Source organism: Artibeus jamaicensis, unplaced genomic scaffold (assembly GCF_021234435.1).
Source record: "Artibeus jamaicensis isolate MK-2021 breed Jamaican fruit bat unplaced genomic scaffold, CSHL_Jam_final contig_3126, whole genome shotgun sequence".
Lineage (NCBI taxonomy): Eukaryota > Metazoa > Chordata > Mammalia > Chiroptera > Phyllostomidae > Artibeus > Artibeus jamaicensis.
In genome coordinates, this window is record NW_026521723.1 from 19,039,697 (window position 1) to 19,061,620 (window position 21,924).

The 21,924-nt window shown below is 41.7% G+C and overlaps 1 protein-coding gene across 8 annotated transcripts in view; it reads left to right on the forward strand.

Moving 5' to 3' along the window:
• CD86 (CD86 molecule) overlaps positions 1-13,478 on the forward strand; it is a 61,309-nt gene extending 47,831 nt beyond the window's left edge. For 5 of the 8 annotated variants that reach the window (XM_053663108.1, XM_053663110.1, XM_053663107.1 and 2 more), the window contains 5 exons: positions 1,116-1,451; positions 3,667-3,975; positions 6,719-6,871; positions 11,959-12,004; positions 13,269-13,478. In XM_053663108.1, the coding sequence (XP_053519083.1) occupies positions 1,116-1,451; positions 3,667-3,975; positions 6,719-6,871; positions 11,959-12,004; positions 13,269-13,365 (941 nt within the window). In that variant the 3' untranslated portion in view covers positions 13,366-13,478. The remainder of the gene's footprint in view (positions 1-1,115; positions 1,452-3,666; positions 3,976-6,718; positions 6,872-11,958; positions 12,005-13,268) is intronic. The other 3 variants (XM_053663112.1, XM_053663113.1, XM_037142261.2) reach the window with 3 other exon arrangements.
• The last annotated feature ends 8,446 nt before the right edge of the window (positions 13,479-21,924 follow it).

Consider the following 21,924-nt stretch of genomic DNA (forward strand, 5'->3'; position numbering starts at 1 on the left):
ATGGAAGCCTTTCTTTGAACTTGCCCAGTCTGTCCTCCGGGGGCTGTAAAAATTTCCAGGGCAGTGCATACAGGCAACAGCAAATTTATAGTAATTGGGGTTTCCCCAATACTCCAAGAGCACATCCTCACCTTTCAATCTCTGATTCATTTCCAGCATTTCATTCATGTACCTTAAATGGCCTCTGACCACCACAATCCCCAAACAACCATTATATTAGCCCAGTTCTCTTTCTGATCCCTGAAAGAGCTTAGCGAGGTCACTGAACCTTGGAACTGAGCCATATCCTTGAGAAAGTTGGCCATGAAAACTGCAGTCATGAGGGAAGCTCTATACAGGGAATTATTTGCATCTCAAAGCAGCTACTCAGTGTGATCTCCAGCTCTTGAGGCATAATGAAAGGGGGGGGGATCAAATTGTTACCATTATGAGAAATCTTGTCACTATAGCAGGCTAAAGAATAAGGAAATAGGGTGGGAAAGGGATAGGTTGTGGTGAAGGGCTAGAACGGGGTGTCAGACTCATTTTCACTGGGCCTTCAAAGGGCTGAATGTCATTTTCGGACTGTATAAATGTAATTACTCCTTAATAGTGAAGTGAGAGCTCAGCACTGCTGCCAGGCAGAAACAAGGTGCCGGGATGGACAAAACAAAGTGGAGGGCCGGATTCGGCCCACAGGCCTTGTGTTTGCCACCTGTGGTCTAGAAGTAATAGGGCCTGTAACAGCTGCAGAGGATCCATGTTCAGGTTATAGGAAGGTAACAGATGGGTGAGTTGTCTAACTACTGGTTTTCCCTGTTTTGAGATTTAAATTCACGGACCCCTAGTACTGGAAAAATCCTTAGAACATTTGGTTTGCCCCTTCATTAGACAGAGAAGGAAACTGAGCCTCAGAGCAGTTGCAGTTTACACGAGGCCACACCCATTGAGTGAGCTGTAGAGTGAGAACGAAAGTTTCATCACCAGACGCCAGTGTGTGTGCACAGTTCCTGAGTTCAGTGTCCAGTTCTCCGGTCCCATTACTGCAAGATCGATTCTGAGTATTATATCAAGAGAAATGGAGTTGTTCTCCCCTCTTGTTTCTTCTTCCCCAATTTCCACCTTTCCTTTTTTAGGTGTTGCTTCCATGAAGAATCTGGCATATTTCAATGAGACTGGATATCTTCCCTGCCACTTTACCAACTCTCAAAACATAAGCCTGGGTGAGCTGGTAGTATTTTGGCAGAACCAGGATAAGTTGGTTCTGTATGAGTTCTACAGAGGCAAAGAAAATCCTGAGAATGTTGATCCAGATTACAAGGGCCGCACAAGCCTGGACAAGGATAATTGGACCCTGAGACTCCACAACGTTCAGATCAAGGACAAGGGCTTGTATCAGTGTTTCGTCCATCACAAAGGGGCCAGTGGATTGGTTTCCCTCCACCAAATGAATATTGACCTGTCAGTGCTTGGTATGTTGTCAAAATGTGTTCTGATCCCTGACCTTCTAGATGAGACTGCAGTGAGCAGAGAAACAGTGGTGGGGGCCTGGGGGAGGGTGACCCGTAGAGAGAAGGCACAGGAAAGCCCTTTCTTGGAAGTCCATTTAAAGGTAATGCAGGCTTTGGGAGTAGGAAACTAAAAGTCCTTTGTACTTTTTATCATTTGGTTCTGAAAGATCAGTAAAAATCTGCTTTGAGGACAAAATAGAGCTAACTGAACAAAGGTAATATGGCTAAGTAAAAACCATGGGTGATTTGGCCATTACTAAGTTTATATAGCCATATAGGCCTCAAATGTCTTTTATGTTCATTGTCTCCTTTGGTCCAAGATTTCTCACCCACGGAATCTTTGCCTGGATCCCCTAATGAGGGTGACAGCTACCTAATTTGGGTTTTCCCTTCAACCTCCCAGAGGTTGCTTATGAATTGTTTGCTGCCCCACCCTGAGCCTGGTGGACAGAAGGGAAATCACCCAATGCACACAGTCCAAACACTGGCCAGCCAACCCCTTTGTTCCTCCCAGCCTTGGAAAGCCTAAGTGTTACTATGGATTTCCAAGATTACAATACAGTAACATTAATTGTTTTATTTTGGTATATAGTTCTATCAACTTTATGTACAGATTTCGAAACCGACACTCTAAAAAGGATATAAAACATTTCCATCACCATAAAAACACTTCTTCATGCGATTCCCTTCTGATTGCACCCTCACCACATCCATAACCCCGGGGTTGCATCCTACAGGCATATGTTTTTGAGAACATCCTGCGAATGGAGCCCCTGAGCACATAACATTCGAAGACTAACTTCTTTTATTCAACATAATGTCTTTGAGATTTCCATGTTGTTACATGTACCAAAAATCCATTTCTTCTGATCGCTGAGTAGCATGCTACTATTTATCCCCACTCAAACCAAGAAGAGACATTGGATTGTTTTCAGTTTGGGGCTATCATGAATAGAGCTGCTGTAAACATCTGTGTACAAGTCTCTGTGTGAACCTAAGTTTTCACTGCTTTAGGATAGCTACGCAGGTATGCGATTACTAGATGTAGATTAATTTCTGATGAAACTAGAAAAGGCAGATTAACACCAACTCTGAAACCACGGAGTAAAACAGAGGTAAAAATAGAAATAGAACAGGAAGTTGCTCCCTTTAAGCCCTGTGTGATTCAAACTAGGCTGCAGGGCTTTCAGGACATTTAACCAAGTGCTAAATAAGTGTTTTCAAAGTGTTGTCAGGTACTATAGAGAAATGTGGTGTGTCTTAGGTGGGACACGGACAGTCATTTTAAAAAAACTTTCAGTGGTTTTATATTTACTTTAATATATATTAGAAAAACTGTAAATAACTTATGTAACCTGCAATTTCACGGATATTGGTAATAAGCCTACAGTAGATAGGACTGTGGCATTCCACCTTCTACAGTCCACATAAAGTTACAGGCAGAGTGCTTAAGTAGTGCATTGATATAGCAAAACTTATACATGTGGCATGCAGGTCACTCAAGTCTCTGAATCAATATACTAAATTATACGTTATAATGCAGAACCTGAAAATGACCTAGTACCTCTGGGAAGGTAGCAAGGTGTTTGGCTGGCAAAGGGACTAGGAGCCAGTGATCCTCAACAGCCACAAAAATCTGAATGGCAAACAAGGCTAGAGAAGCTCTGTCATGTGCAAAACAGTATTCTGAATATATAAAACCCCAATCCTCGTCCACTCACATACCACCGTCCTGTGAGGGTTTCTCAAAGAAACCGGGCGAAACTGTAGCATCAGTCCTTCTCTGTTCTCTTGGTCTGCAACCGGAATGTACCACACGGGACACTTGGGTCCTAAAGTCATACCACTTCTCCTTCCAGACTTTATTTCTTAGAGAAGTGGCCTCATTATAAATCTTTGATGACTAAAATTCAGCCCTCCTATCGCTCAGACAACATCCCCTTGATTTGGGTAAGCAGGAAGTAAGCATGGCCCCAAATTCCGTTCTTTAAAAAAAATGTGGGACCATTATGTGGTTCTCACCATGAGCTGAGGTCCCCAATTTAGACACCCCAAGGCTCCCAGCTATGCCCCCAGAGTTCCCAGATCAGGTACCTGGTCATTTGCTGTTTTCTTCTAAATATAATTTAGACTGATTTTCTCTCTCTTTCTTTCTTGTATCTCTACTTGCTTTCAGCTAACTTCAGTCAGCCTGAAATAATGCTAACTTCTAACAGAACAGGAAATTCTGACGTCGTGAATTTGACCTGCTCATCTGCACAAGGTTACCCAGAACCTAAGAAGATGTTTTTTTGGCAAACAACCATGAATTCAACTAGGGAGCATGATTCTGTCATGAATATATTTCAAAATAATGTCACAGGATTATACAATGTTTCTATCAGCTTGTCTTTATCAATATCTCCTGAAAAGAACGCGAGCATCCTCTGTGGCCTGCAACCTGAGCCACCACAGACACAGCTTCTCTCCCCACCTTACATTATAGGTAAAGTGGCTTCACAAGGCTATTTCTTTTATCAGGTGTTATACACAGATGGTTATGGCAAATCATCCACTGTCCCTTACTTGCCAGGAAACCTCCAACTGAGCTATTTTATACTCAGCAGGCTCCTGCTTCGTCTGAGTGTGGCAGGGTCCAGGCGCCTATAACCCTGTGCTACACTGGAGGAAGCATGCACGTAAGCCTTGAAACTGACCCACTCTTTTGGGCTACTTTTGGGTGGACAGTTCTGAAGTTTAGGTCAGAAAATGCAGGATTCCTCCAGGCTAGAATTCTACCATTCATACACACACATGCACACACATCATGCTACATCCATATAGCACTTGTTTTGAGTATAGAACCATTCTAGACATTGTTAGTTGCAGGGATGAAAACTAAAAGGCATAAGAAAGGCTCTCTGCCCTCAAGGACCTTCCAATAGAATTAAATTTTCATGTGATGTCTACTCATGAAAATCTGGATTTTGAAAAGATTGGGTTGGAATCTAAATTATACTCCATGGAAAGAAGTCATAAATTTAAATATAAAAGTGACTCTAATTAGGTTTCTAGGCAATCAGATATAGGCAAGTTGTTGAGGGTGAAGGAAATCTTTCTAAAGGAAGTGGAATCTCATAATACAATAAGATAAATAATTGGACTTAAGGAGTATGTTGAGGTGATGACAGGTACTCAGACTTCTGGTGGCTTTCTGAACAGAAAGAAAAGTTTTGAGACAGCATTCAGGCTTAGAAAGTGAGGGGACTGCAATCAATTAGCAGTATCCCATGTGGGCACAAATGCTAGTGGTGGAACTCAGTACATGTGTGTCCAGAAAAGACCCTGAGGCAGAAGTTCCTGTGGCTCGTGGACAGTGTTGTGTGGAGACCAGCCCAGTTGTAGAAAAGGGCCCACTAATAGGAACCTGCCATTTTAAAGTCACGTCTTTGCCCTTGAGGAAATGCATCTGTATTTGAAAACCCACTTTTGAGGAGTAGTAACTGCAAGATTCTTTCCTGGGGTAAAGGCACCTTTCTTCCGGACTCTCTCATCACTGCTCATTCTGATTTTTTCCACACTGCCCTCCTCCACCTATCTGCCTTCTGCTTGCCTTGGCCTCTTCTCTAGCTCAGGGCCCTTGCTTTGTCCCCTTCTAAGTGATCCTTCCAACTCTCCTGATGTCTCAATGTTGAAACATAATTTTTCCTGTGGGCACATTGTTACATACAGTCCCTGGGGCCAGTTCCTACCAGCCAACTTTACCAGTGGGCCTATTCTCTCTCCTCGTACTGATGTCCTCCATTCAAACACCTGCACCTCTGGGGATCCAGTAAATGGTGAGGCTACCCAGCCCACCTGGGTTGCCTCTACCATAGCCTGATAGAGGCCTGTCCCAAGCTATCCCAGGTTCAGCACCTTCTTGGAGCCACCAGTCACCACACATGGCATGTCCAGGGGCCCTCTGCCACAGCTCCCACAGTCAACACATGAATCGGACCTTGCCACCACGATAGCCTCATCGTGACTCTCTGCTGCGTCTCAACTCCTGCTTAGGAAACGTTTCAGCTCTAGCTGCATCAGGAAGATGGGGCCTGCCTCTCTCTGTCCCTATTCTGTGGTTAATCACAGATAGGTTAGACCCTGAGTCAAGGAAACTTTTGGGTGTCAAAATGTAGCAGTCTCCATGTTAACAAGTACAGCCCTCCTTTACTGGGAATGCCAAACAGGCATCAGGTGGGATGAACTTGGACAGATTCAAAAAGTGTTGAGTAAGACTGGCAATAACTCGTCTTTGCTGAGGTAATGGGAGGTCAGCTAGTCCTATTTTCCTGTAATTTAGAATTAAATACCAGAACTATTTCCATAAATGTTTACCAAGTGAACTGCTGAGTTCTAAGTTTTCCCCCCAAAGCTTGTTTTTCAACCTCCTAGGAACTTGTGAGTCTCCATGCAAGGAAGTAAGTCTTGACCTCCCAGGAGCTGATTCTGACCCTGATTCCCCACACCATGAAGAGATAGCAAAGTTTTTCTAGTGGGTGCAACATGCTGACAGCATGCCTGAGGGAATCTGTGACCTCAGTGTGAAAAACAAACAAAAACAGAACAGGAGGTGGGAGGCCTGTGAGGAGGTTGTAATACTGGTCCAGGTGAGAGGTGCCTGGAGCCTAATCTACAGATGATAGTGGATGAGGTATTACCACAAAGGAAACTTCAAGGCCTGGGTCCTGACTGCACATGGGCTGAGGAAGCAGGGCATCACATGATGGCTGAATACTCAGAACCCTGGCACAGGTAACTTACCCAGATTCCAGAACCAAGGGCCAGGTTGACCTCTTCTAGTCTTAGTAGTTTTAGTCATTGTCTTCCCAGCCTCTAGGAAGTAAGGGAGATTAGTCCAGGCATTTGGCCTGAGGCACTGGCTTGGTTCTTAGAGACTGGGACTTTCAATAACCTCACATTGCATATTTCTAGCTCTTCTGGCAGTAGAGCCCTAGGGAGAAGCTGGCATGTAATTAAGAGAAAAAAAAAGAGCAGTATTTATAAACCTTTTCTTTTTTTGTTTAAAAATTTTTATTATATATTTTAATAGCTTATTTTTGTTGTATTTTTCCATAGCCATTTCTCCCCCTTATACCCTCCACCACCACCCCTCCTCCCCCCACCCCACGATCACCGCACTGTTGCCCATGATGAAAACTCTTCTAATCAAACTTCCTGGCTGAACGAAAACTTGTGGTCATTTTTAGGTGCAAAGCCAACGGAGCCACCCCTACCTGCCCTAGAACCTGTCGTGACTGCCTCTGTGTTAATACCATTGATCATCTTTCTGTGTGGGATAGTTTTCTGTGTAAGACTAAAGAAAAGGAAGAAGCAGCAGCCTGGCCCGGCTCATGGACGTGGTGAGTCAGTGTGTGTCCTCCCTGCAGAGTGGCACTGAATACCTGCTTCTCCACCTGCCTCCTCCTGGAGCTCCTTGGCTGAGCCCAGACTGGCAAAAAGTCAGCAAGCGGTCGGAGGAAAAGGTTTCCCCTCAGGATTTGTAATCCACGTAGACGGGACTCAACAACGACAATGTTGCTCTGGATTTTCTAGGGTAGGCAGTATTTCTAGCCTCGGGTTTACTATATGCTTCTGGTTTCCAGAAAAAAAAACAAAACAGATTATTTCTTACTTTACCCATGTCCCTTCATAAGGTTACTGCAGAATTCAATGAAGTAAAATAGTGAAAACACTTCTGAACGTCAGTGGTTATGGGCCTGGTGGTGGGTTTGAGCAGAAATGTTTGGTGGGAGAAGGGGGCCGTTAGATAACCATCAGATATGTTTTCTAATCTATAAACCAAGGTTCCTAGGAGGTCTGATGAGTAGTTCCCCACTGAATTTTTTAAATATTAATTTTTATTCATTACCAAGTACTATATATACATTACTAAATATACCGGAAAAATCACCTATAGTTCCATGAATAAGAAAAAAATTATATCTATAACATTTTTGTATAAATTTGCGTTATTTTCCAGGTGTGGCATAATATTTTAAGGACTGGGTTTTTTTTTACAATTAGAATCAACTCCCCTCATGTTTTTGAACTTTTTTGTACCAAATGTAGAAAGAAAATCTTTGATGTCATGAGATGGCTACAGGATAGTCCGTTATGTGGATATACGGTCATTCATTTAACCAGCCCCGTGTTGTTGGACACTTGGGCTGTTCCCACACTTTTCACTGTCATAAACAGCACTGCATTCAGCAGCCTCCCCATATCTGTTGTAGAAGTGCCTGTGTTTAATTGGGGAAAGGCGATTCCTGACATTAGAATGAGCCCTGTGTGTGGTTTGGGCTGGTTTGGGCAAAGTTGTAAGGTAAAGTCAGACTTTAATCTCAGTAATTGCCTTTTGTAGAAGTTTGGTTGGTCTTAATAACTAAGATACCCTTCTTACTCACTTATGGTAAAAAGAATAATGCTTTGGGTCAGCACCTTGTTTACAATATCAGTGTACTGATTTTAAGATCTATCTAGAAAATAGATTAATGACATTAGCAGTCACCCATTTCATCTTACTGTATTTTAAAGACTTTATGTATGTATTTATTTATTTACTTAATTATTTATTTTAGAGAGAGGGGAAAGGAGGGAGGAAGAGAGAGAGAGAAACATTGATTGATTACCTCTTGCATGTGCCCCAGCTGGACCTGGCTTGCAACCCAAGTATGTGTCCTGACCAGGAATTGAACCAGCAGCCTTTTGCTTTGTGGGATGATGTTCAGCCAACTGAGCTACACCAGTCAGGGCATCTTACTGTATTTTTAAAATAGAAAATTAGGGAGTGATTATCCAATTTTAATAAATTAATATTAAGCATATGGCAGAGCAATTCAAATGGCTAACACAGGGGATGCACTGAAATATTTCTGTGATATAGAAGTGTAAAATTCAGTGCACAGGATCAGGTGCAAGGATATACCATGCTTGCCCAGACTTTGACTTTTCAAGGGGAGATGCTTGAGTTTCTCTTTCTTTTAATCTCATTGCCTTTAGCATTGGCTAAATGTGCAGAAGCAACCTTCAGTTTGGGAATAAGCTGTCTCCTAAATTTGCTTTCACATTGGAATAATTAGCTTATAAATGAAACAAAGCAGAAGGAATGGAGAAAAAGGGAATTAAGAACATTTCTTCCCTCAAGAGACAATCAGAAAAATTCAGGAGAATAGATAAGATAGTTGGAGAGGAGGATGTATGTGTACAAATGAGTACGTATGAGAAGGTCCAATTGGGCTATGGTGATATGGTGATAAAAGGCAGAAGGCAACAAAAGAGCACAGCATATACATGACCCCCCCAAGAATGTGATAAAAAGTACTGGCAAGAAAAAGTTGTTTGGTCAGTCACCTGTGCCAGTAAGTTCGGTCAAAGAGAAGAGCTTGATATCACTGGAGGAAGGGAGATATACCAAACAACTACGACATGTAATACGAGATGTTTGTAAATTTGGCTTCAGCAATATCTGCACTTGCTTTGTGGATACCCCTGGCATTGGCTATATGATAAGCAGAATAAGAGGATGTCTATCTCCTATATCCCAGAACCTAGAATATTTTCTCACATAGCAGAGGGGACTTTCATATGGGATTAAGATACTGACCTTAAAATGATTAAATTATCCTGGATTATCCAGATAGACCCAGTCTAATCACCTGAGTCAGAGAACCTTTCCCAGCATGGTTAGAAAAATGAGAGGGAAGGAGAAACCCAAAGCTTAAAGCAGGCCCAACCCATCGTTGCTGGCTCTGAAGATGGAGGAAGGAGCCACGAGCCAAGGAATGTAGGCAACTTCTAGAAGCTGGGAATGATCCTCAGCTGAGAGCCAGCAAAGAAATGGAGATCTCAGTCCTACACCCACAAGGAACTGAATTTTCCAACAGACAGGCATCAACAAGTTTACTGATAACCTGTAGGAATTTCTCCAAAAGTGGAGCTTCTTCTAATTCCATATGAATCCTTTCCACTGTTTGTTTCTAATTATAGTGTTTTTTTCCTCAACCACACATATTTACCCTATTTAGCCTAAGTTAATAAAAGGAAAATGCCGTGGTTATTCCAGCTGGTTCTAATCTCTCTTCCCTTTCCTTTCTCTTTCCTCTCCTCCTCTTCTTCCTTCCCGCCCTCCTCCTCCCTCTTCCTCTCTCTCATTTTGTCAAATAAGACACATAATGCACAAGAAATTGTCATTTTTGAATTACTGTCTTTTCCCAATCAAAAGCCGCCCTGTCACCTTACCCACGAGGGAGAAAGACTAAAATAGCTCCTTCTGAAGTTTTGCTTCCTCATTTGGATTTTGTGTACAATAGTGACCTAGCAACCAACAGTTTTCATTTCAACTTGCCTTCATCCACCAAACCTTAGAATCTCAGCTTTTTCAGAAATAATTTCTTAAAGGGCAAGTGTGTTTCCCAAAATAATCCATTTTAATCACCATTTATATAGAAACCTTCACAGGGCTTAAGGACTGAAAGTTGGTGATATCATCACATCTGCCCTAAAAATGCTAAATGCGTCATCAAAACCAAAAGGTTAAAAATGTGTTTTTATTGTCTGCTTTCACTTTAAAATAGAAGGGTTTTTTTAATGGTGATGAAATTGTCATGGGTGAAAAAGAATAATTTATTATGCATCAGTCTAAGACATCTAAAATACTGTATTCAGCTGTGAGGCCCAGTATTTTTCAAAGGAACTTCAATAAAATTAGGATCTAACCAGATTTATTGTGTCTGGAAACTCAATCAAATAAGAAATAGCTCAAGTAACCAAAGGTGCTTAGCCAGAAAAAAAAAAAGGCCTTGACGATGATACAAGTACTACCTACAGATATCTGAGGAGCTGCCATAGGGTGCAAAGATCTTTTTTTTGATAAATTAAACATAAAAATGCAAAAACATTTTTATAGCTTTAGCTCCATGGCTGATGAGCTGGCACAACTCCAGGGGCCCTGTTCACAGAGGGGTTTGTGACCAGTGCTGGTGGAGTGTGGAGAGCAGGTCAGGCCTGTGTAGCCACAGATAGTGGCCCTGCTCAGGCCCCCAGTGCTCCCACCAGGGGCAAAGAGCATATTTAATTGTGGCTCCAACAGGTGTATAGTCATACAATGAAATATTGCCAAGCTAGGGAAAGGAATGGACCACTGGTAACATACCACACCATGGATGAATTTCAAAAGCATTATGTGTGCTAAATAAAAGACTCCAGGTAGAAAAAGACTATACATTGTATGATCCTACTTATATGAAACTCTAGAAAAAGCAAAACTCTTGTGACACTAAGCAGATCAGTGGTTACCAGGGAATGGGGTGGGAGAAAGGGGCAAGAGGGAACTTTGGGGGCTTATACAAATGCTCTATACATTGGGTATGGTAGTAATTACATGACTGCATACATAATGTTTAACTCACCAAAATCTATATGGAAAATGATTGGATTTTGTTATATATTAATTGTACCTCAATAATGCTGATTATTGTTCAACCCTGTGTGCACACACAAGAACTGCCAATGATCGGAAGGGTTCAAAACCATTAGGGCAGCTGTTGAAAGGATTCCTGAGGCCCCGAAGTTCCTCCATAGACACCCAGGTTAACGACCCCCATGGTAAGGCTCTGAGTGGAACAATAGCACTGTCAGGAGAGTCAACCTAGAGGAATTTACGCCCCAAGGCACATCAGTAGTATGTCTATACCAGTAGCAACTCAGGCTTTGGGAGGTCCAGGAGCTAGAGATTTCCACCCTGGGCCCATCCATGAACACTGTGCTGTTGGCACCGTGAACTGGCTAACCCATTTCAGCATCAACATCTTCAAGATTTCCTTTCCTCCTAAATCTTGTTTTCAGAAAAGGATTGGAAACTCTTTTCTTTCTTTTTCTTTTTTTAAGATTTTATTTCTTTATTTTTAGAGAGGGGGAAAAAGAGGGAGAGAAACATCAATGTGTGGTTGCCTCTCGTGCACCCCCTACTGGGGACCTGGTTTGCAACCCAGGCATGTGCCCTGACTGAGAATCAACCCAGTGACCTACTGGTTCACAGGCCAGCACTCAATCCACTGACCTGCACCAGCAAGGGCTTCTTTTTTGATCACTAAATGATTGCTAAAACTAAATGTGTTACCCCTTCCACTAATATTTTTATTTTAGCAAAGAGTAGAGTTGTAAGTAAAAATCCTACTTCCTACTTTAGAACTTAAGGCCCAGTGAGCAAATGAAGGCTTTTACTTTTTGGATGCAAGGCGCTCCCTCTCAGCCCCCCTGAAACTGCATCAGGTAACCATCGATTTCACATTATATGTGACATTAAGGCTACCATGTCATTAAGGCTACAGTGTAGCCTTATAGGCTACAATGATATTTCTCTGAGTCCTAGGACTTTGGAACCTCTCCAAACTTTCCCTGTGGTAGCATCAATGGGCAATACACTCTGAGGTTGTTTGCTCTTTTTCAGAAGCCATCAAAGCAGAAGGAGAAGAAAGTAAACAGACTGAGGAAAGGTGAGTCCTGACCCTACAACATTGTTGAAAGAGGTCTCACTTCCAGAGGGTCTATAATTAGAATAGGCTTAAAAAAAAACTGAGGCATGCTGAGACTCCCAGCAAACATGAACTAATGGAGAGGAAAAAGAGATTGAGACTGGTAGGACCTGGAGGAAAATGTTGTAGTTGTAAATGGATGGCAGGTAGCCAATGTACAATGCTCGGTCATGGCCAAGTAAACTCTTAGTACCAAAGGGGTTTGATGCGGTGAGCATGGGCTGCATCTTACTCACAGTGGTAACCCCAGCAGCTAGAAAAGAGCCAGGACAAGTGGGTAACCCACATGTGTGAATACACGAGTGAGTGAGGAATGATAACACGTTCCATGTAGCTTCTGCACCTTTGAAACTTCTGTGCCCTTGCTTGGAATATTCTTCTGCCACTTCTTCACCTCCTTCTTTAGATCTTGGTTCAAGCAGCACTTTCCTAAAAACCCTTCCCAGATTAGATTTAGTCAGCCTATAATAATGTCATGTGGATTGCAGTTCTTTTTCTTTATAGCGCCAAGTATACCAATAAATATATGTAATTGCCTTATTAAACTCTATAAACTGAACTAAACGCAACTCTATAGAGGTCAGGGATCGTATCAGTTAAGTTTATCACTGTGCTTCCAGCACCCAGTACAGTGCCCAGCACGGAGTAGGTGCTCAATAAATATTTGTTGGAAGAATGAAGGAATGCGTGAAGATGCCTGGTGATCAGACCTTTCACAACGTGATGCAATCAGGTTGTCCATACCTCCATCCTCTCTTGAGGAACTGAGTTTGTCAAGAATATCAAGGCTCTGGCTGCATGGTTGTGGGGTCAAAGCAGCCCTCAGGTGAAGACACATTTATGACCCCAGGGTGCCCAGGACCAGAGTGCCCTGCACTTAACTGGGTACACCAGCCACTATGAGCGTAGGGATCCTGGTGGTGAGCCAGGGTGCTGAGACCCTGCCTGCCCTGTCAGGCTTGGTTCAGAAATGGTCCGGAAAAGCCTACATAGGAAAGACAGCAGGGACTCAGCATAGAGGAGGGACAGGCCTGGGCACAACTAAAGGGTAGTTACTGAAGAAGAGTGTGGATGACACTCTTCCACCTCTCTCCTGAGCAGTGTGTTTCTCCTCACCGCTGTGGCAAGGCTGCCTTCATTGGCCCTTCATTGGCCCTTCATTGAAATCTAGAACAGGAAGTGGCTCTACTGGGAATTCTGACCCAATTCTCTTCTATTTTTCCAGAGTAGAAAACCGTGTACCCGAAAGATCTGATGAAGCCCAGTGTGTTGTTAACAGTTTGAAGATGGCCTCGAGTGACAGAAGTGCTGCACACTTTTGATTAAAGAGTAAAGTCCATTTGACTGTCCATTGTCCAAGTCACATGTGGATTGGTTCCTCTATTTTTTTTCCTTTTTTAAATTAAACTTATTGACGTGACATTGGGCAACAAGATCATATGCTTCCCTTTTCAAGTTTTTGACTGACCTTTTTATTGTCTCTCTGAGCCTTCCCAGGGGCGAGAAAATATTACGGGAATAACAGCGGGGGCACTAGGACTCCCTCTAAAGGAAATGGCCTCTCTGTAATGCCAGGGCGGCTCCCTGTGCCAGGAGCAGGTTTTATCTGCTTCCTTTGTTTTTAGAGCACACTGATTGACTCCAGGCTAATGTCTGGGAGGACTAATGCCTCCAGTACCAATTCAGTCTCTTTTCTTAATTTTACGAATTGTGTTTTCTATAGAATTCCCATTTCCTGGAATACTGGCTTCTGTTTACTCTGGATTCTGAAGGAGTGCCTCAATCTATCTTGCATACCTGATTGAACACCTACCTCTTCAGTCTGAGTGGGAGCTATGTATTTTATGGCTTAATAGTGTTAATATTAACATTTTGAAATATAAAGAAATATGTATTATAGTAATGCAGTTATGATACCTGGAGAAATGTCCACCCTCTGCTAAGAATTCTTGTTCTTCAGTGAGGATCATTAAGGAAAGTGGTGGCCTAATGTGCTGACCACAAGAACTAGACAAACTCAAAACCTGGGAAACTAGAAGAGGCAAAGGAGGAACCATTTCTATATGGGCTGTTGCTAATATTGAGGAGGATCTGCATGCCTGGCTTGGCAGAGAGCACTAGATAAAGCAGAAGAGTGCTGCACATCATGAACCCACTTCTCTTCTTGGAAAAAGTGGCCGAGGTGATGGCCTGGGACATCTGTGCAAGAGCCAATAGAGAGCCTACAATACTCAAAAGAGAAAAAAAATGAAAGATCTTAAATGAAAGATCTTCAGTCTGTCGAGTCCTTCAACAAGCTTTGGGACAAGCAACAGATGGACAGTCTGTCCAAATGGACTTAAGATGGACAGTAATTTCCTGGGTGGTTGGTGAGGTGTTTTGATGATACCCAGGTTGTCCTGATGTTTCACCTGTTGAAAGCAGAGCTTGGGGGAGAGAGTGATCACGAGATAAATTGAAGGAAGCTTAGAACTCTTCCAACTAATGGCTGAGAGACAAAGGGCTGGACTAAAGTTTGGAAGACCAGGATGCAGATCATCAATATGTGAAATATATATATAAAATCATTATGTTGTAAACCTAAAACTAATGTGTTATATGTCAGTTATATCTCAATTAAAAATACATAAATGCAGGGGAATTCTGGGGGGAAATTGACTTCTTCACCAGTGGATATCAGTCACCTAAGATAGTACCTCAAAACTACTTGTTTAAAAGTTGAATGAAACATTAATATGTCCTCTTATAAAAACATCCCTGCTTGGTATATTAAATTCTCTAGACCTTCTGAGTTACAAGTCTGGGGAGAGGAAAGCCAAGAAAGGTTAAAAGGGGCCACTAGGTTTAATAACAGTGCTAACATCACTGTTGTTTGCCTTGTACCAGGGACCCTTCTAAACCTTCACATTTATTACCCGACTTAATCCTCATAATGACCCTGGGATGTCAGTATTGGAATATCACACCCGTTTTGCTGATGAGGCACAGGGATGTCAAAGTAATTTATCCAAGGTCTCCAATTTAGTAAATGGCAGAGATGGGGAAAATTTTAAAAAGCACCCCCCCCCCACCCCTTTATGTCCCAGCCCCATGTTTTCTGGCCATGGAAGAGACAGCATTTTGGTTGGTTGCTGGTTGAGTGCCTACACCACACCTTACATTACAGTAGCTCAGCCCTCCCAGGTGGTGGTGCCTCCAGAGGACTCAGAACTGACTCTTCTGGAAGCCATTCCATCATCTCATAAGGCCAGAAGCTATGGATGATGAGGCACACGATTTGACCAGTGAAAATAAGTTTTTGGTCAGAGGGAAAGTGAACTACAATTGCTGCCTCCAAATCCTCTCCCTCCACCTCTGCTACTTATTATTCTTTTGCAATTCACCATCTTCCCTCTGCAGTTCTGAAGCCAGTTTCACCCCTTCAGTGCCCTCACATACATTAGCTCAAGCTGGAAAGCACAGAGTCATTTATGACTACTGCCCTCTGAACTTTCCCTCTACACCCACTGCCATGAAAGGTCATCATCAGGCCAGGCAAGGATCCCTCTAGCTTTAGCATCCACCCCTTCTTTTCTCAGTCATACCCTTATGTTCAAGAGCATGACAACACCACCCACCTGACCCCAGTTCCCTATCTCTCTTACCCTGAATTCTGTCCAAAGTATCAAAAGGAGCAAAGAGGTAAATAGTGAAAACAAGACCTCTCTTACATTTCTTTGTCCAAAGTTCTGCACTGTCCTAGCCATACAGAGGCAATTCCAATCTCCAGCTTCTTATGTATCTTTCCATAGACACACTATGCCTATATATAGTGTGCATATATAGGATATATATACATGTATACACACATATACATGCAAATATATATGTATGTATATTTTAATGTATATGTTATATATATATTCTATATATGTACAAGGTCTATCCAGAAAAAATAAAACCATCATTAATATAACAAAAACTGTTTGTGTGACATCAGTGTAACCTGGCAGCCAGGGAGAGTGGACTGGAATGTGCATGTGTGAACAATGGTGGCTTCACTGTACTAGTCAGTGGGGGTCATAGAGCCTTTGAGTGAGCTTGTGTACTGTGTCGCCATTGCATTCAAAATGCCTGAGTGAGTGAAGTGAGTCTGCATCAAATTTTGCATTAAGCTTGAAAATTCCTCCACAGAAATTATTCAGGTGATTCAGAAAGCCGTAGCCATGGGCAACTGATGATTGCCAGCTTCGTCATGACAAGCCCACTCAAGCATCGACTCCTGTGCAGAGTTTTTTGATGAAACATCAAATCACCCAGATGACTTGGCCCCCTCTACAGCCCAGATTTGGTGCCCTGAGACTTCTGGTTTTTCCCCAAATTGAAATTACCTTCGAAAGGGAAGAGATTTCAGATCATCGATGACATTCAAGAAAATGCAACCGGGCAGCTCATGGAAATTGAGAGAACTGTGTAAGGTCCCAAGGTGTCTACTTTGAAGGGTAAACAGGCATCATTGTCCTATGTACAATGTTTCTTGTATCTTTTATCTGCTTCAATAAATGTCTCTATTTTTCATATTACGTGACTGGATACTGTCTGGACAGACCTTGTATATTCCCCTTACTTGGTCAGATTTGGTATTCTTCTACACCGAAGCAACCTAAACAGCATACACATAAGGTTTTTGCTAAGGTGATCAGTCTTTCATTGAAATCCTTCATATTATAAACATACTTTTTTATTGTATCAGTTTTCAATCTCACCCACATGCCAGCATTCTTGTTGATCTTATAATAAAAGTGAGATTCCACTGGACTTCACCATGGCTACCTGTGCATTGAAGGAGAAAAAATACAAACAGATACAAAGCCTTGCACTGTCCTTAGACACAAATGTTTGAACTTGTTCCAATCTGAGCAAGTTATAGCCTAGGTCTGGTGGATAACAGTCACTCTGAACTGGATCTCCTGTTTCCTGCGTTTCATATATTAGTCTTTCTTGACTTATTCCCTCACTTTGGTTTTATATATTCACCAGTAGCTTTCTGAGAAAGGATATGTGAGAAGTAAATTTAATGAGATATTTCAACCTAAGTGCCCATCAGTAAATGAATGGATCAAAAAACTATGGTCCATTTACACAATGGAATTCTGCACAGGAGAAAGAAAAAAGGAGCTCCTACCCTTTGCAACAGCATGGATGGAACTGGAGAGCATTACGCTAAGTGAAATAAGCCAGGCAGTGAAAGACAAATACCATATGATCTCACCTTTAACTGGAACCTAATCAACAAAACAAACAAGCAAGCAAAATATAACCAAACACACTGAAATTAAGAACAACCTGACAGTAACCAGAAGGGAGAGGTGAGGGGATAATGAGGGAGAAGGGTGAAGGGTTTACAGGAACAACTATAAAGGACACATGGACAAAACCAAGGGTGGGGGGTGGAATTGGGGAGGGAGGTGGGGAAGGCTGGGTGGTGGGGAAGGGAGCAGGGAAAGGCAGAAAACTGTACTTGAACAACAATAAAAATCAAAATAATTTAATAAAAAAAGAAAAGAAAAAGTATAGTATATTTTATTGATTGTGCTATTAAAATTGTCCCAATTTGTTTTCTCCCCTTTATCACCCTCCCCCCTGCACTTCCTCACTCACCCTCCAGCATCACCCCTCCCCACCCCACAGTTCATGCCAATGGGTTGTACAGTTAAGTTCTTTGGCTTCGTCATTTCCTATAGTATTCTTACCTCCCTACAAATTTATGCCTACGAATCATGTTTCTTATTCCCTGTACCTTCCTCCCCTATTCTTCCCCTCCCCATACCCACTGACAACCCTCCTTGTGATCTCCATTTCTGGGATTCTGTTCCTGTTCTAGTTGTTTGTTCAGTTTTTGTTTTTAGGTTCAGTTGTTGATAGTTGTGAGTTTATGGTCATTTTACTGTTCATATTTTTTATCTTCTTCTTTTTCTTAGATAAGTCACTTTAACATTTCATATAAGAAGGGCTGGGTGATGATGAACTCCTTTAATTTAACCTTACCTGGGAAGCACTTTATCTGCCCTTCCATTTTAAATGATAGCTTTGCTGGATAGACTAATCTTGGATGTAAGTCTTTGCCTTTCATGACTTCAAATATTTCTTTCCAGCACTTTCTTGTGTGTAAGGTCTCTTTAGAGAAATCAGCTGATAGTCTGTCTAATGGGAACTCCTTTGTAGGTAACTGTCTCTTTTTCTTTTGCTGCTTTTAAGATTCTCTTCTTATCTTTAATCTTGGCTAATGTAAGTATGATGTGCCTTGGTGTGTTCCTCCTTGGGTCCAACTTCTTTGGGACTCTCCGAGTTTCCTGGACTTCCTGGAAGTCTATTTCCTTTGCCAGATTAGGGAAGTTCTTCATTATATTTTCAAATAAGTTATCAATTTCTTGGTCTTCCTTTTTTCTTTCTGGCACCCCTTTGATTCAGATGTTGGAACTTTTAAAGTTGTCCCAGAGGTTCCTAAGTCTCTCCTCATTTTTTTAAATTCTTGTTTCTTGATTCTGTTCTGGTTGGGTGTTTCTTTTTTCCTTTTGCTCCAAACCATTGATTCGAGTCCTGATTTTTTTCCTGTCAGTGTTGGTTCCCTGTAGATTTTTCTTTTTTCTTTCTTTTTTTTTTTTTTTAAACATAATGCAACCTTCATTGCTGCCTGGGTCTTTTTTATGCTAGAAGTACCCAGTGAGTTCCTGGAGCATCCTGATAACCAGTGTTTTGAACTGTGTATCTGATAGATTGGCTATCTATTTGTCACTTAGTTGTATTTTTCTGGAGCTTTGAACTGTTTTTATTTGGGCCAATTTTTTTTTGTCTTGGTGCACCTATTACATAGTAAGGGGCAGAGCCTTAGGTGTTCACCAGGGCAGGGAAACCCATGAAGCTGTATTGTGACAATGTATGTGGACAAGCAGTCCAAGAGGGAACAGTGCCACTTGCTCCACTCTCTGCTGGTTTTTAGTCACTTCCTCAGCTACCCAAAATCAAATTGGGCCTTTCTGGTGCTAATTCTCGGTGGGTGGGTTTTTGTACATTCTAGAACCCTGTGGGTCTCTCCAATGAGCTCTCCTGTGAGGCTGGGAGTTTCTCCTGCTGCTGCCTCAACTCCCACAGGTGTTTCCAGTCCTAGGCTTTGAGGCTCAATTTCCCTGCTCTGGAACCCTGGGTTACGTGGTCTATCTCATTCCCCAGTTGTTCCTTTCCGTTTACCTGCACGTGAATGTGGGACCGCCCAGTCTGCAAGCCACCACCTTGCCTGGTCTGCTAGCCCCTGCCTTGCCACCAGTCCTTTCCACCCACCTGCCAGTCTCTGCCCTTCCTACTGGTCTGGGTGAATGTTTCCTCTTTAACTCCTTGGTTGTCAGACTTCCATACAGTTCAATTTTCTGTCATTCCTGGTTGCTTTTTGTTTTTAAATTTGTTGTATTTGTTTCGGTTGTGTGAGGGGGAACAGTATGCCTACCTATGCCTCCATCTTAGCTGGAAGTCCTGTTTTTTGTTTGTTTGTTTTATTATGGTTGTCCCAATTTTTCTCCATTGCTCTCCCCTGCCTACCCACCCCCACTCCCACAGTCAATCCCCCCCTGTTGTTTATGTGTTATTTATACATTTTCCTGACCTTTCTCTTCCTTCCCCCCTTCTCTTCCTCCCCCCCTCTTTTCACTGTTAGTCTGCTCCTTGTTTCCATGCCTCTGATTCTATTTTGCTGGCTCGTTTGTTTTGTTGATTAGGTTCCACTTATAGGTGAGGTCATATGGTATTTGTCTTTCACTACCTGGCTTGTTTCACTTAGTATAATACTCTCCAGTTCTATTCATGCTATTGTGAAAGGCAGGAGTTCCTTCTTTCTTTCTGCTGCATTATAGTCCATTGTGTAAATGTACTACAGTGTTTTGATTCACTCATTTACTGATGGGCACTTAGGCTGTTTCCGGCATTTGGCTATTATAAATAATGCTTCAAAGAACATATGACTTTTTATATGGACACTTTTAGGATCTTCTTGTTATTTTTATTGATTTTCAATTTGGTAATGAAATGCCTGTTTGACCACTGTGATTAGCACTAAAATGGCCTTTTCTATCTGGAAACTTTTATCTTTTACGCTAGGGAAGTTTTCTTGAATTGTTTCATGGATTATATTTTCCCTTTATTTCTCCAATCTGTCATTCTAGGATGTTGGATTTCAATTTTGGATCCTCTACACTAACCTTCCTGTTTTCTTATCTTTCTGTCTCTTCTATCTTTTTGACTTTTGTTCTCTTTCTTAAAGATTTCCCTAATTCTATCTCCCAAACTTTCTATTGTATTTTTAATGGTATATATATATTTTTTTTTAATATTTTATTTATTTATCATTAAGGGGAAGGAAAGGAGAGAGGGAGAGAAATATCAATTTATGGTTGCCTCTTGTGAGCTCCCTGCTGGGAACTGGCCTGCAACCCAGGCATGTGCCCTGGCTGGGAATCAAACTGTGGTTATTTGGTTCCTAGGCCCACACTCAATCCACTGAGCTACACCAGCCAGGGCTGTATTTTTTAATTTCTGCTATCATATTTTAATTTCCAAGAGCTCTTTTTTGCTCTCTGAATGTGTCTTTCTTCAAGGAGTCTGTTCCTGATGTTTGCAACATTATCTCTTAACTCGCTGAAGATATTGATATGTTAAGTTTTATTTTTCCTATATGGTCTCTGTATCCTCCACGTTTTTTCTTCCTGTGTGTTTGCTTTGCTCTGTAGCATGTATGTTGGAGGCTTCCTCAGATGTCTGATCATCCTTGATTGTCTAGTCATGATTAAGAGTCAGGAGCTAAAAATACGTTTGGAGGATCTGAGTCTACAGACTAGCTTACTAACTTTAGCTTTACTGCAAAGGAATCTGGGTGCCTTTGTTGGGAAACTGTCTTTAGGTCTTTTCTCTTGACTGGTAGTTTTGCAGCATTTTTTTTTGAAGGTAGGAGACTGGCTGCCTTGCATTTTAGAAGCCAAGTGAGAGAAGAAGTGTGTCTGTGTGTGTGTGTGTGTGTGTGTGTGTGTGTGTGTGTGTGTGTGTGTTAGTAGTGGAGTCTCAGCCGTCTTCACTCAGTCTCTATAAATTTACCTAATCCATGTTTTTTCAATATGGTAACTCCATCCTCAAATGTGTGAAATATCTCTCAATTCAAGCACATTTTCCTTACCCTCTCCAAAGAACAAGACTCCAGACTTCTGCCAGGGTGGGAAAGGGAAGTTGCCCAGTGGTGCGGAATTAAAAAAGGAGAGCTCTGCTCTAACTGCTTCTCAAACAACTTTTACCCAATCTTCTTTTCTCCCAATCTTCACCCTCACTTGGTGACCAGTCCTACCAGTTCCTGAGATTTTTTTATGATTGTGGAGTATAAATTGGGTTGTATCTTGGGTTTCTCAACTAACAAATAAGATTTGACTGCCCTGCCTTGCTAGTTATCTACTACTCATCCATTTACTACTCAGGTTCAAAACTGTTGTCTCCTTCCCTATTCTTGTACTTGTTAAATTTTTCGATTTAATTTTAAAAATAAATTAGTTTTAATGGAGTTTCAGGAGGTAATGGAATTAGATTTGTATATTTAATCTAGCATCTTACCTGGAACTCCACTACTGAAGATTTTCAAGAACTTTACCATTGACTGCCTTCAGCCTAAAATTCAAAGTCATCAACAATGTGACTCAAAATTAACTCAACTCTTTAGCAACCTTATTTTTTGCCTTTTCTCATATTGGAAAACCATGATCCTGCAACATTTAGCTACTAATATTTTTTGATATATAGCTTATATTATCTTTTTTTTTTTACTTTTGCTATTCTGGAATATTCTCTCAATTTCCCTTTGCTTATTTGGCTCT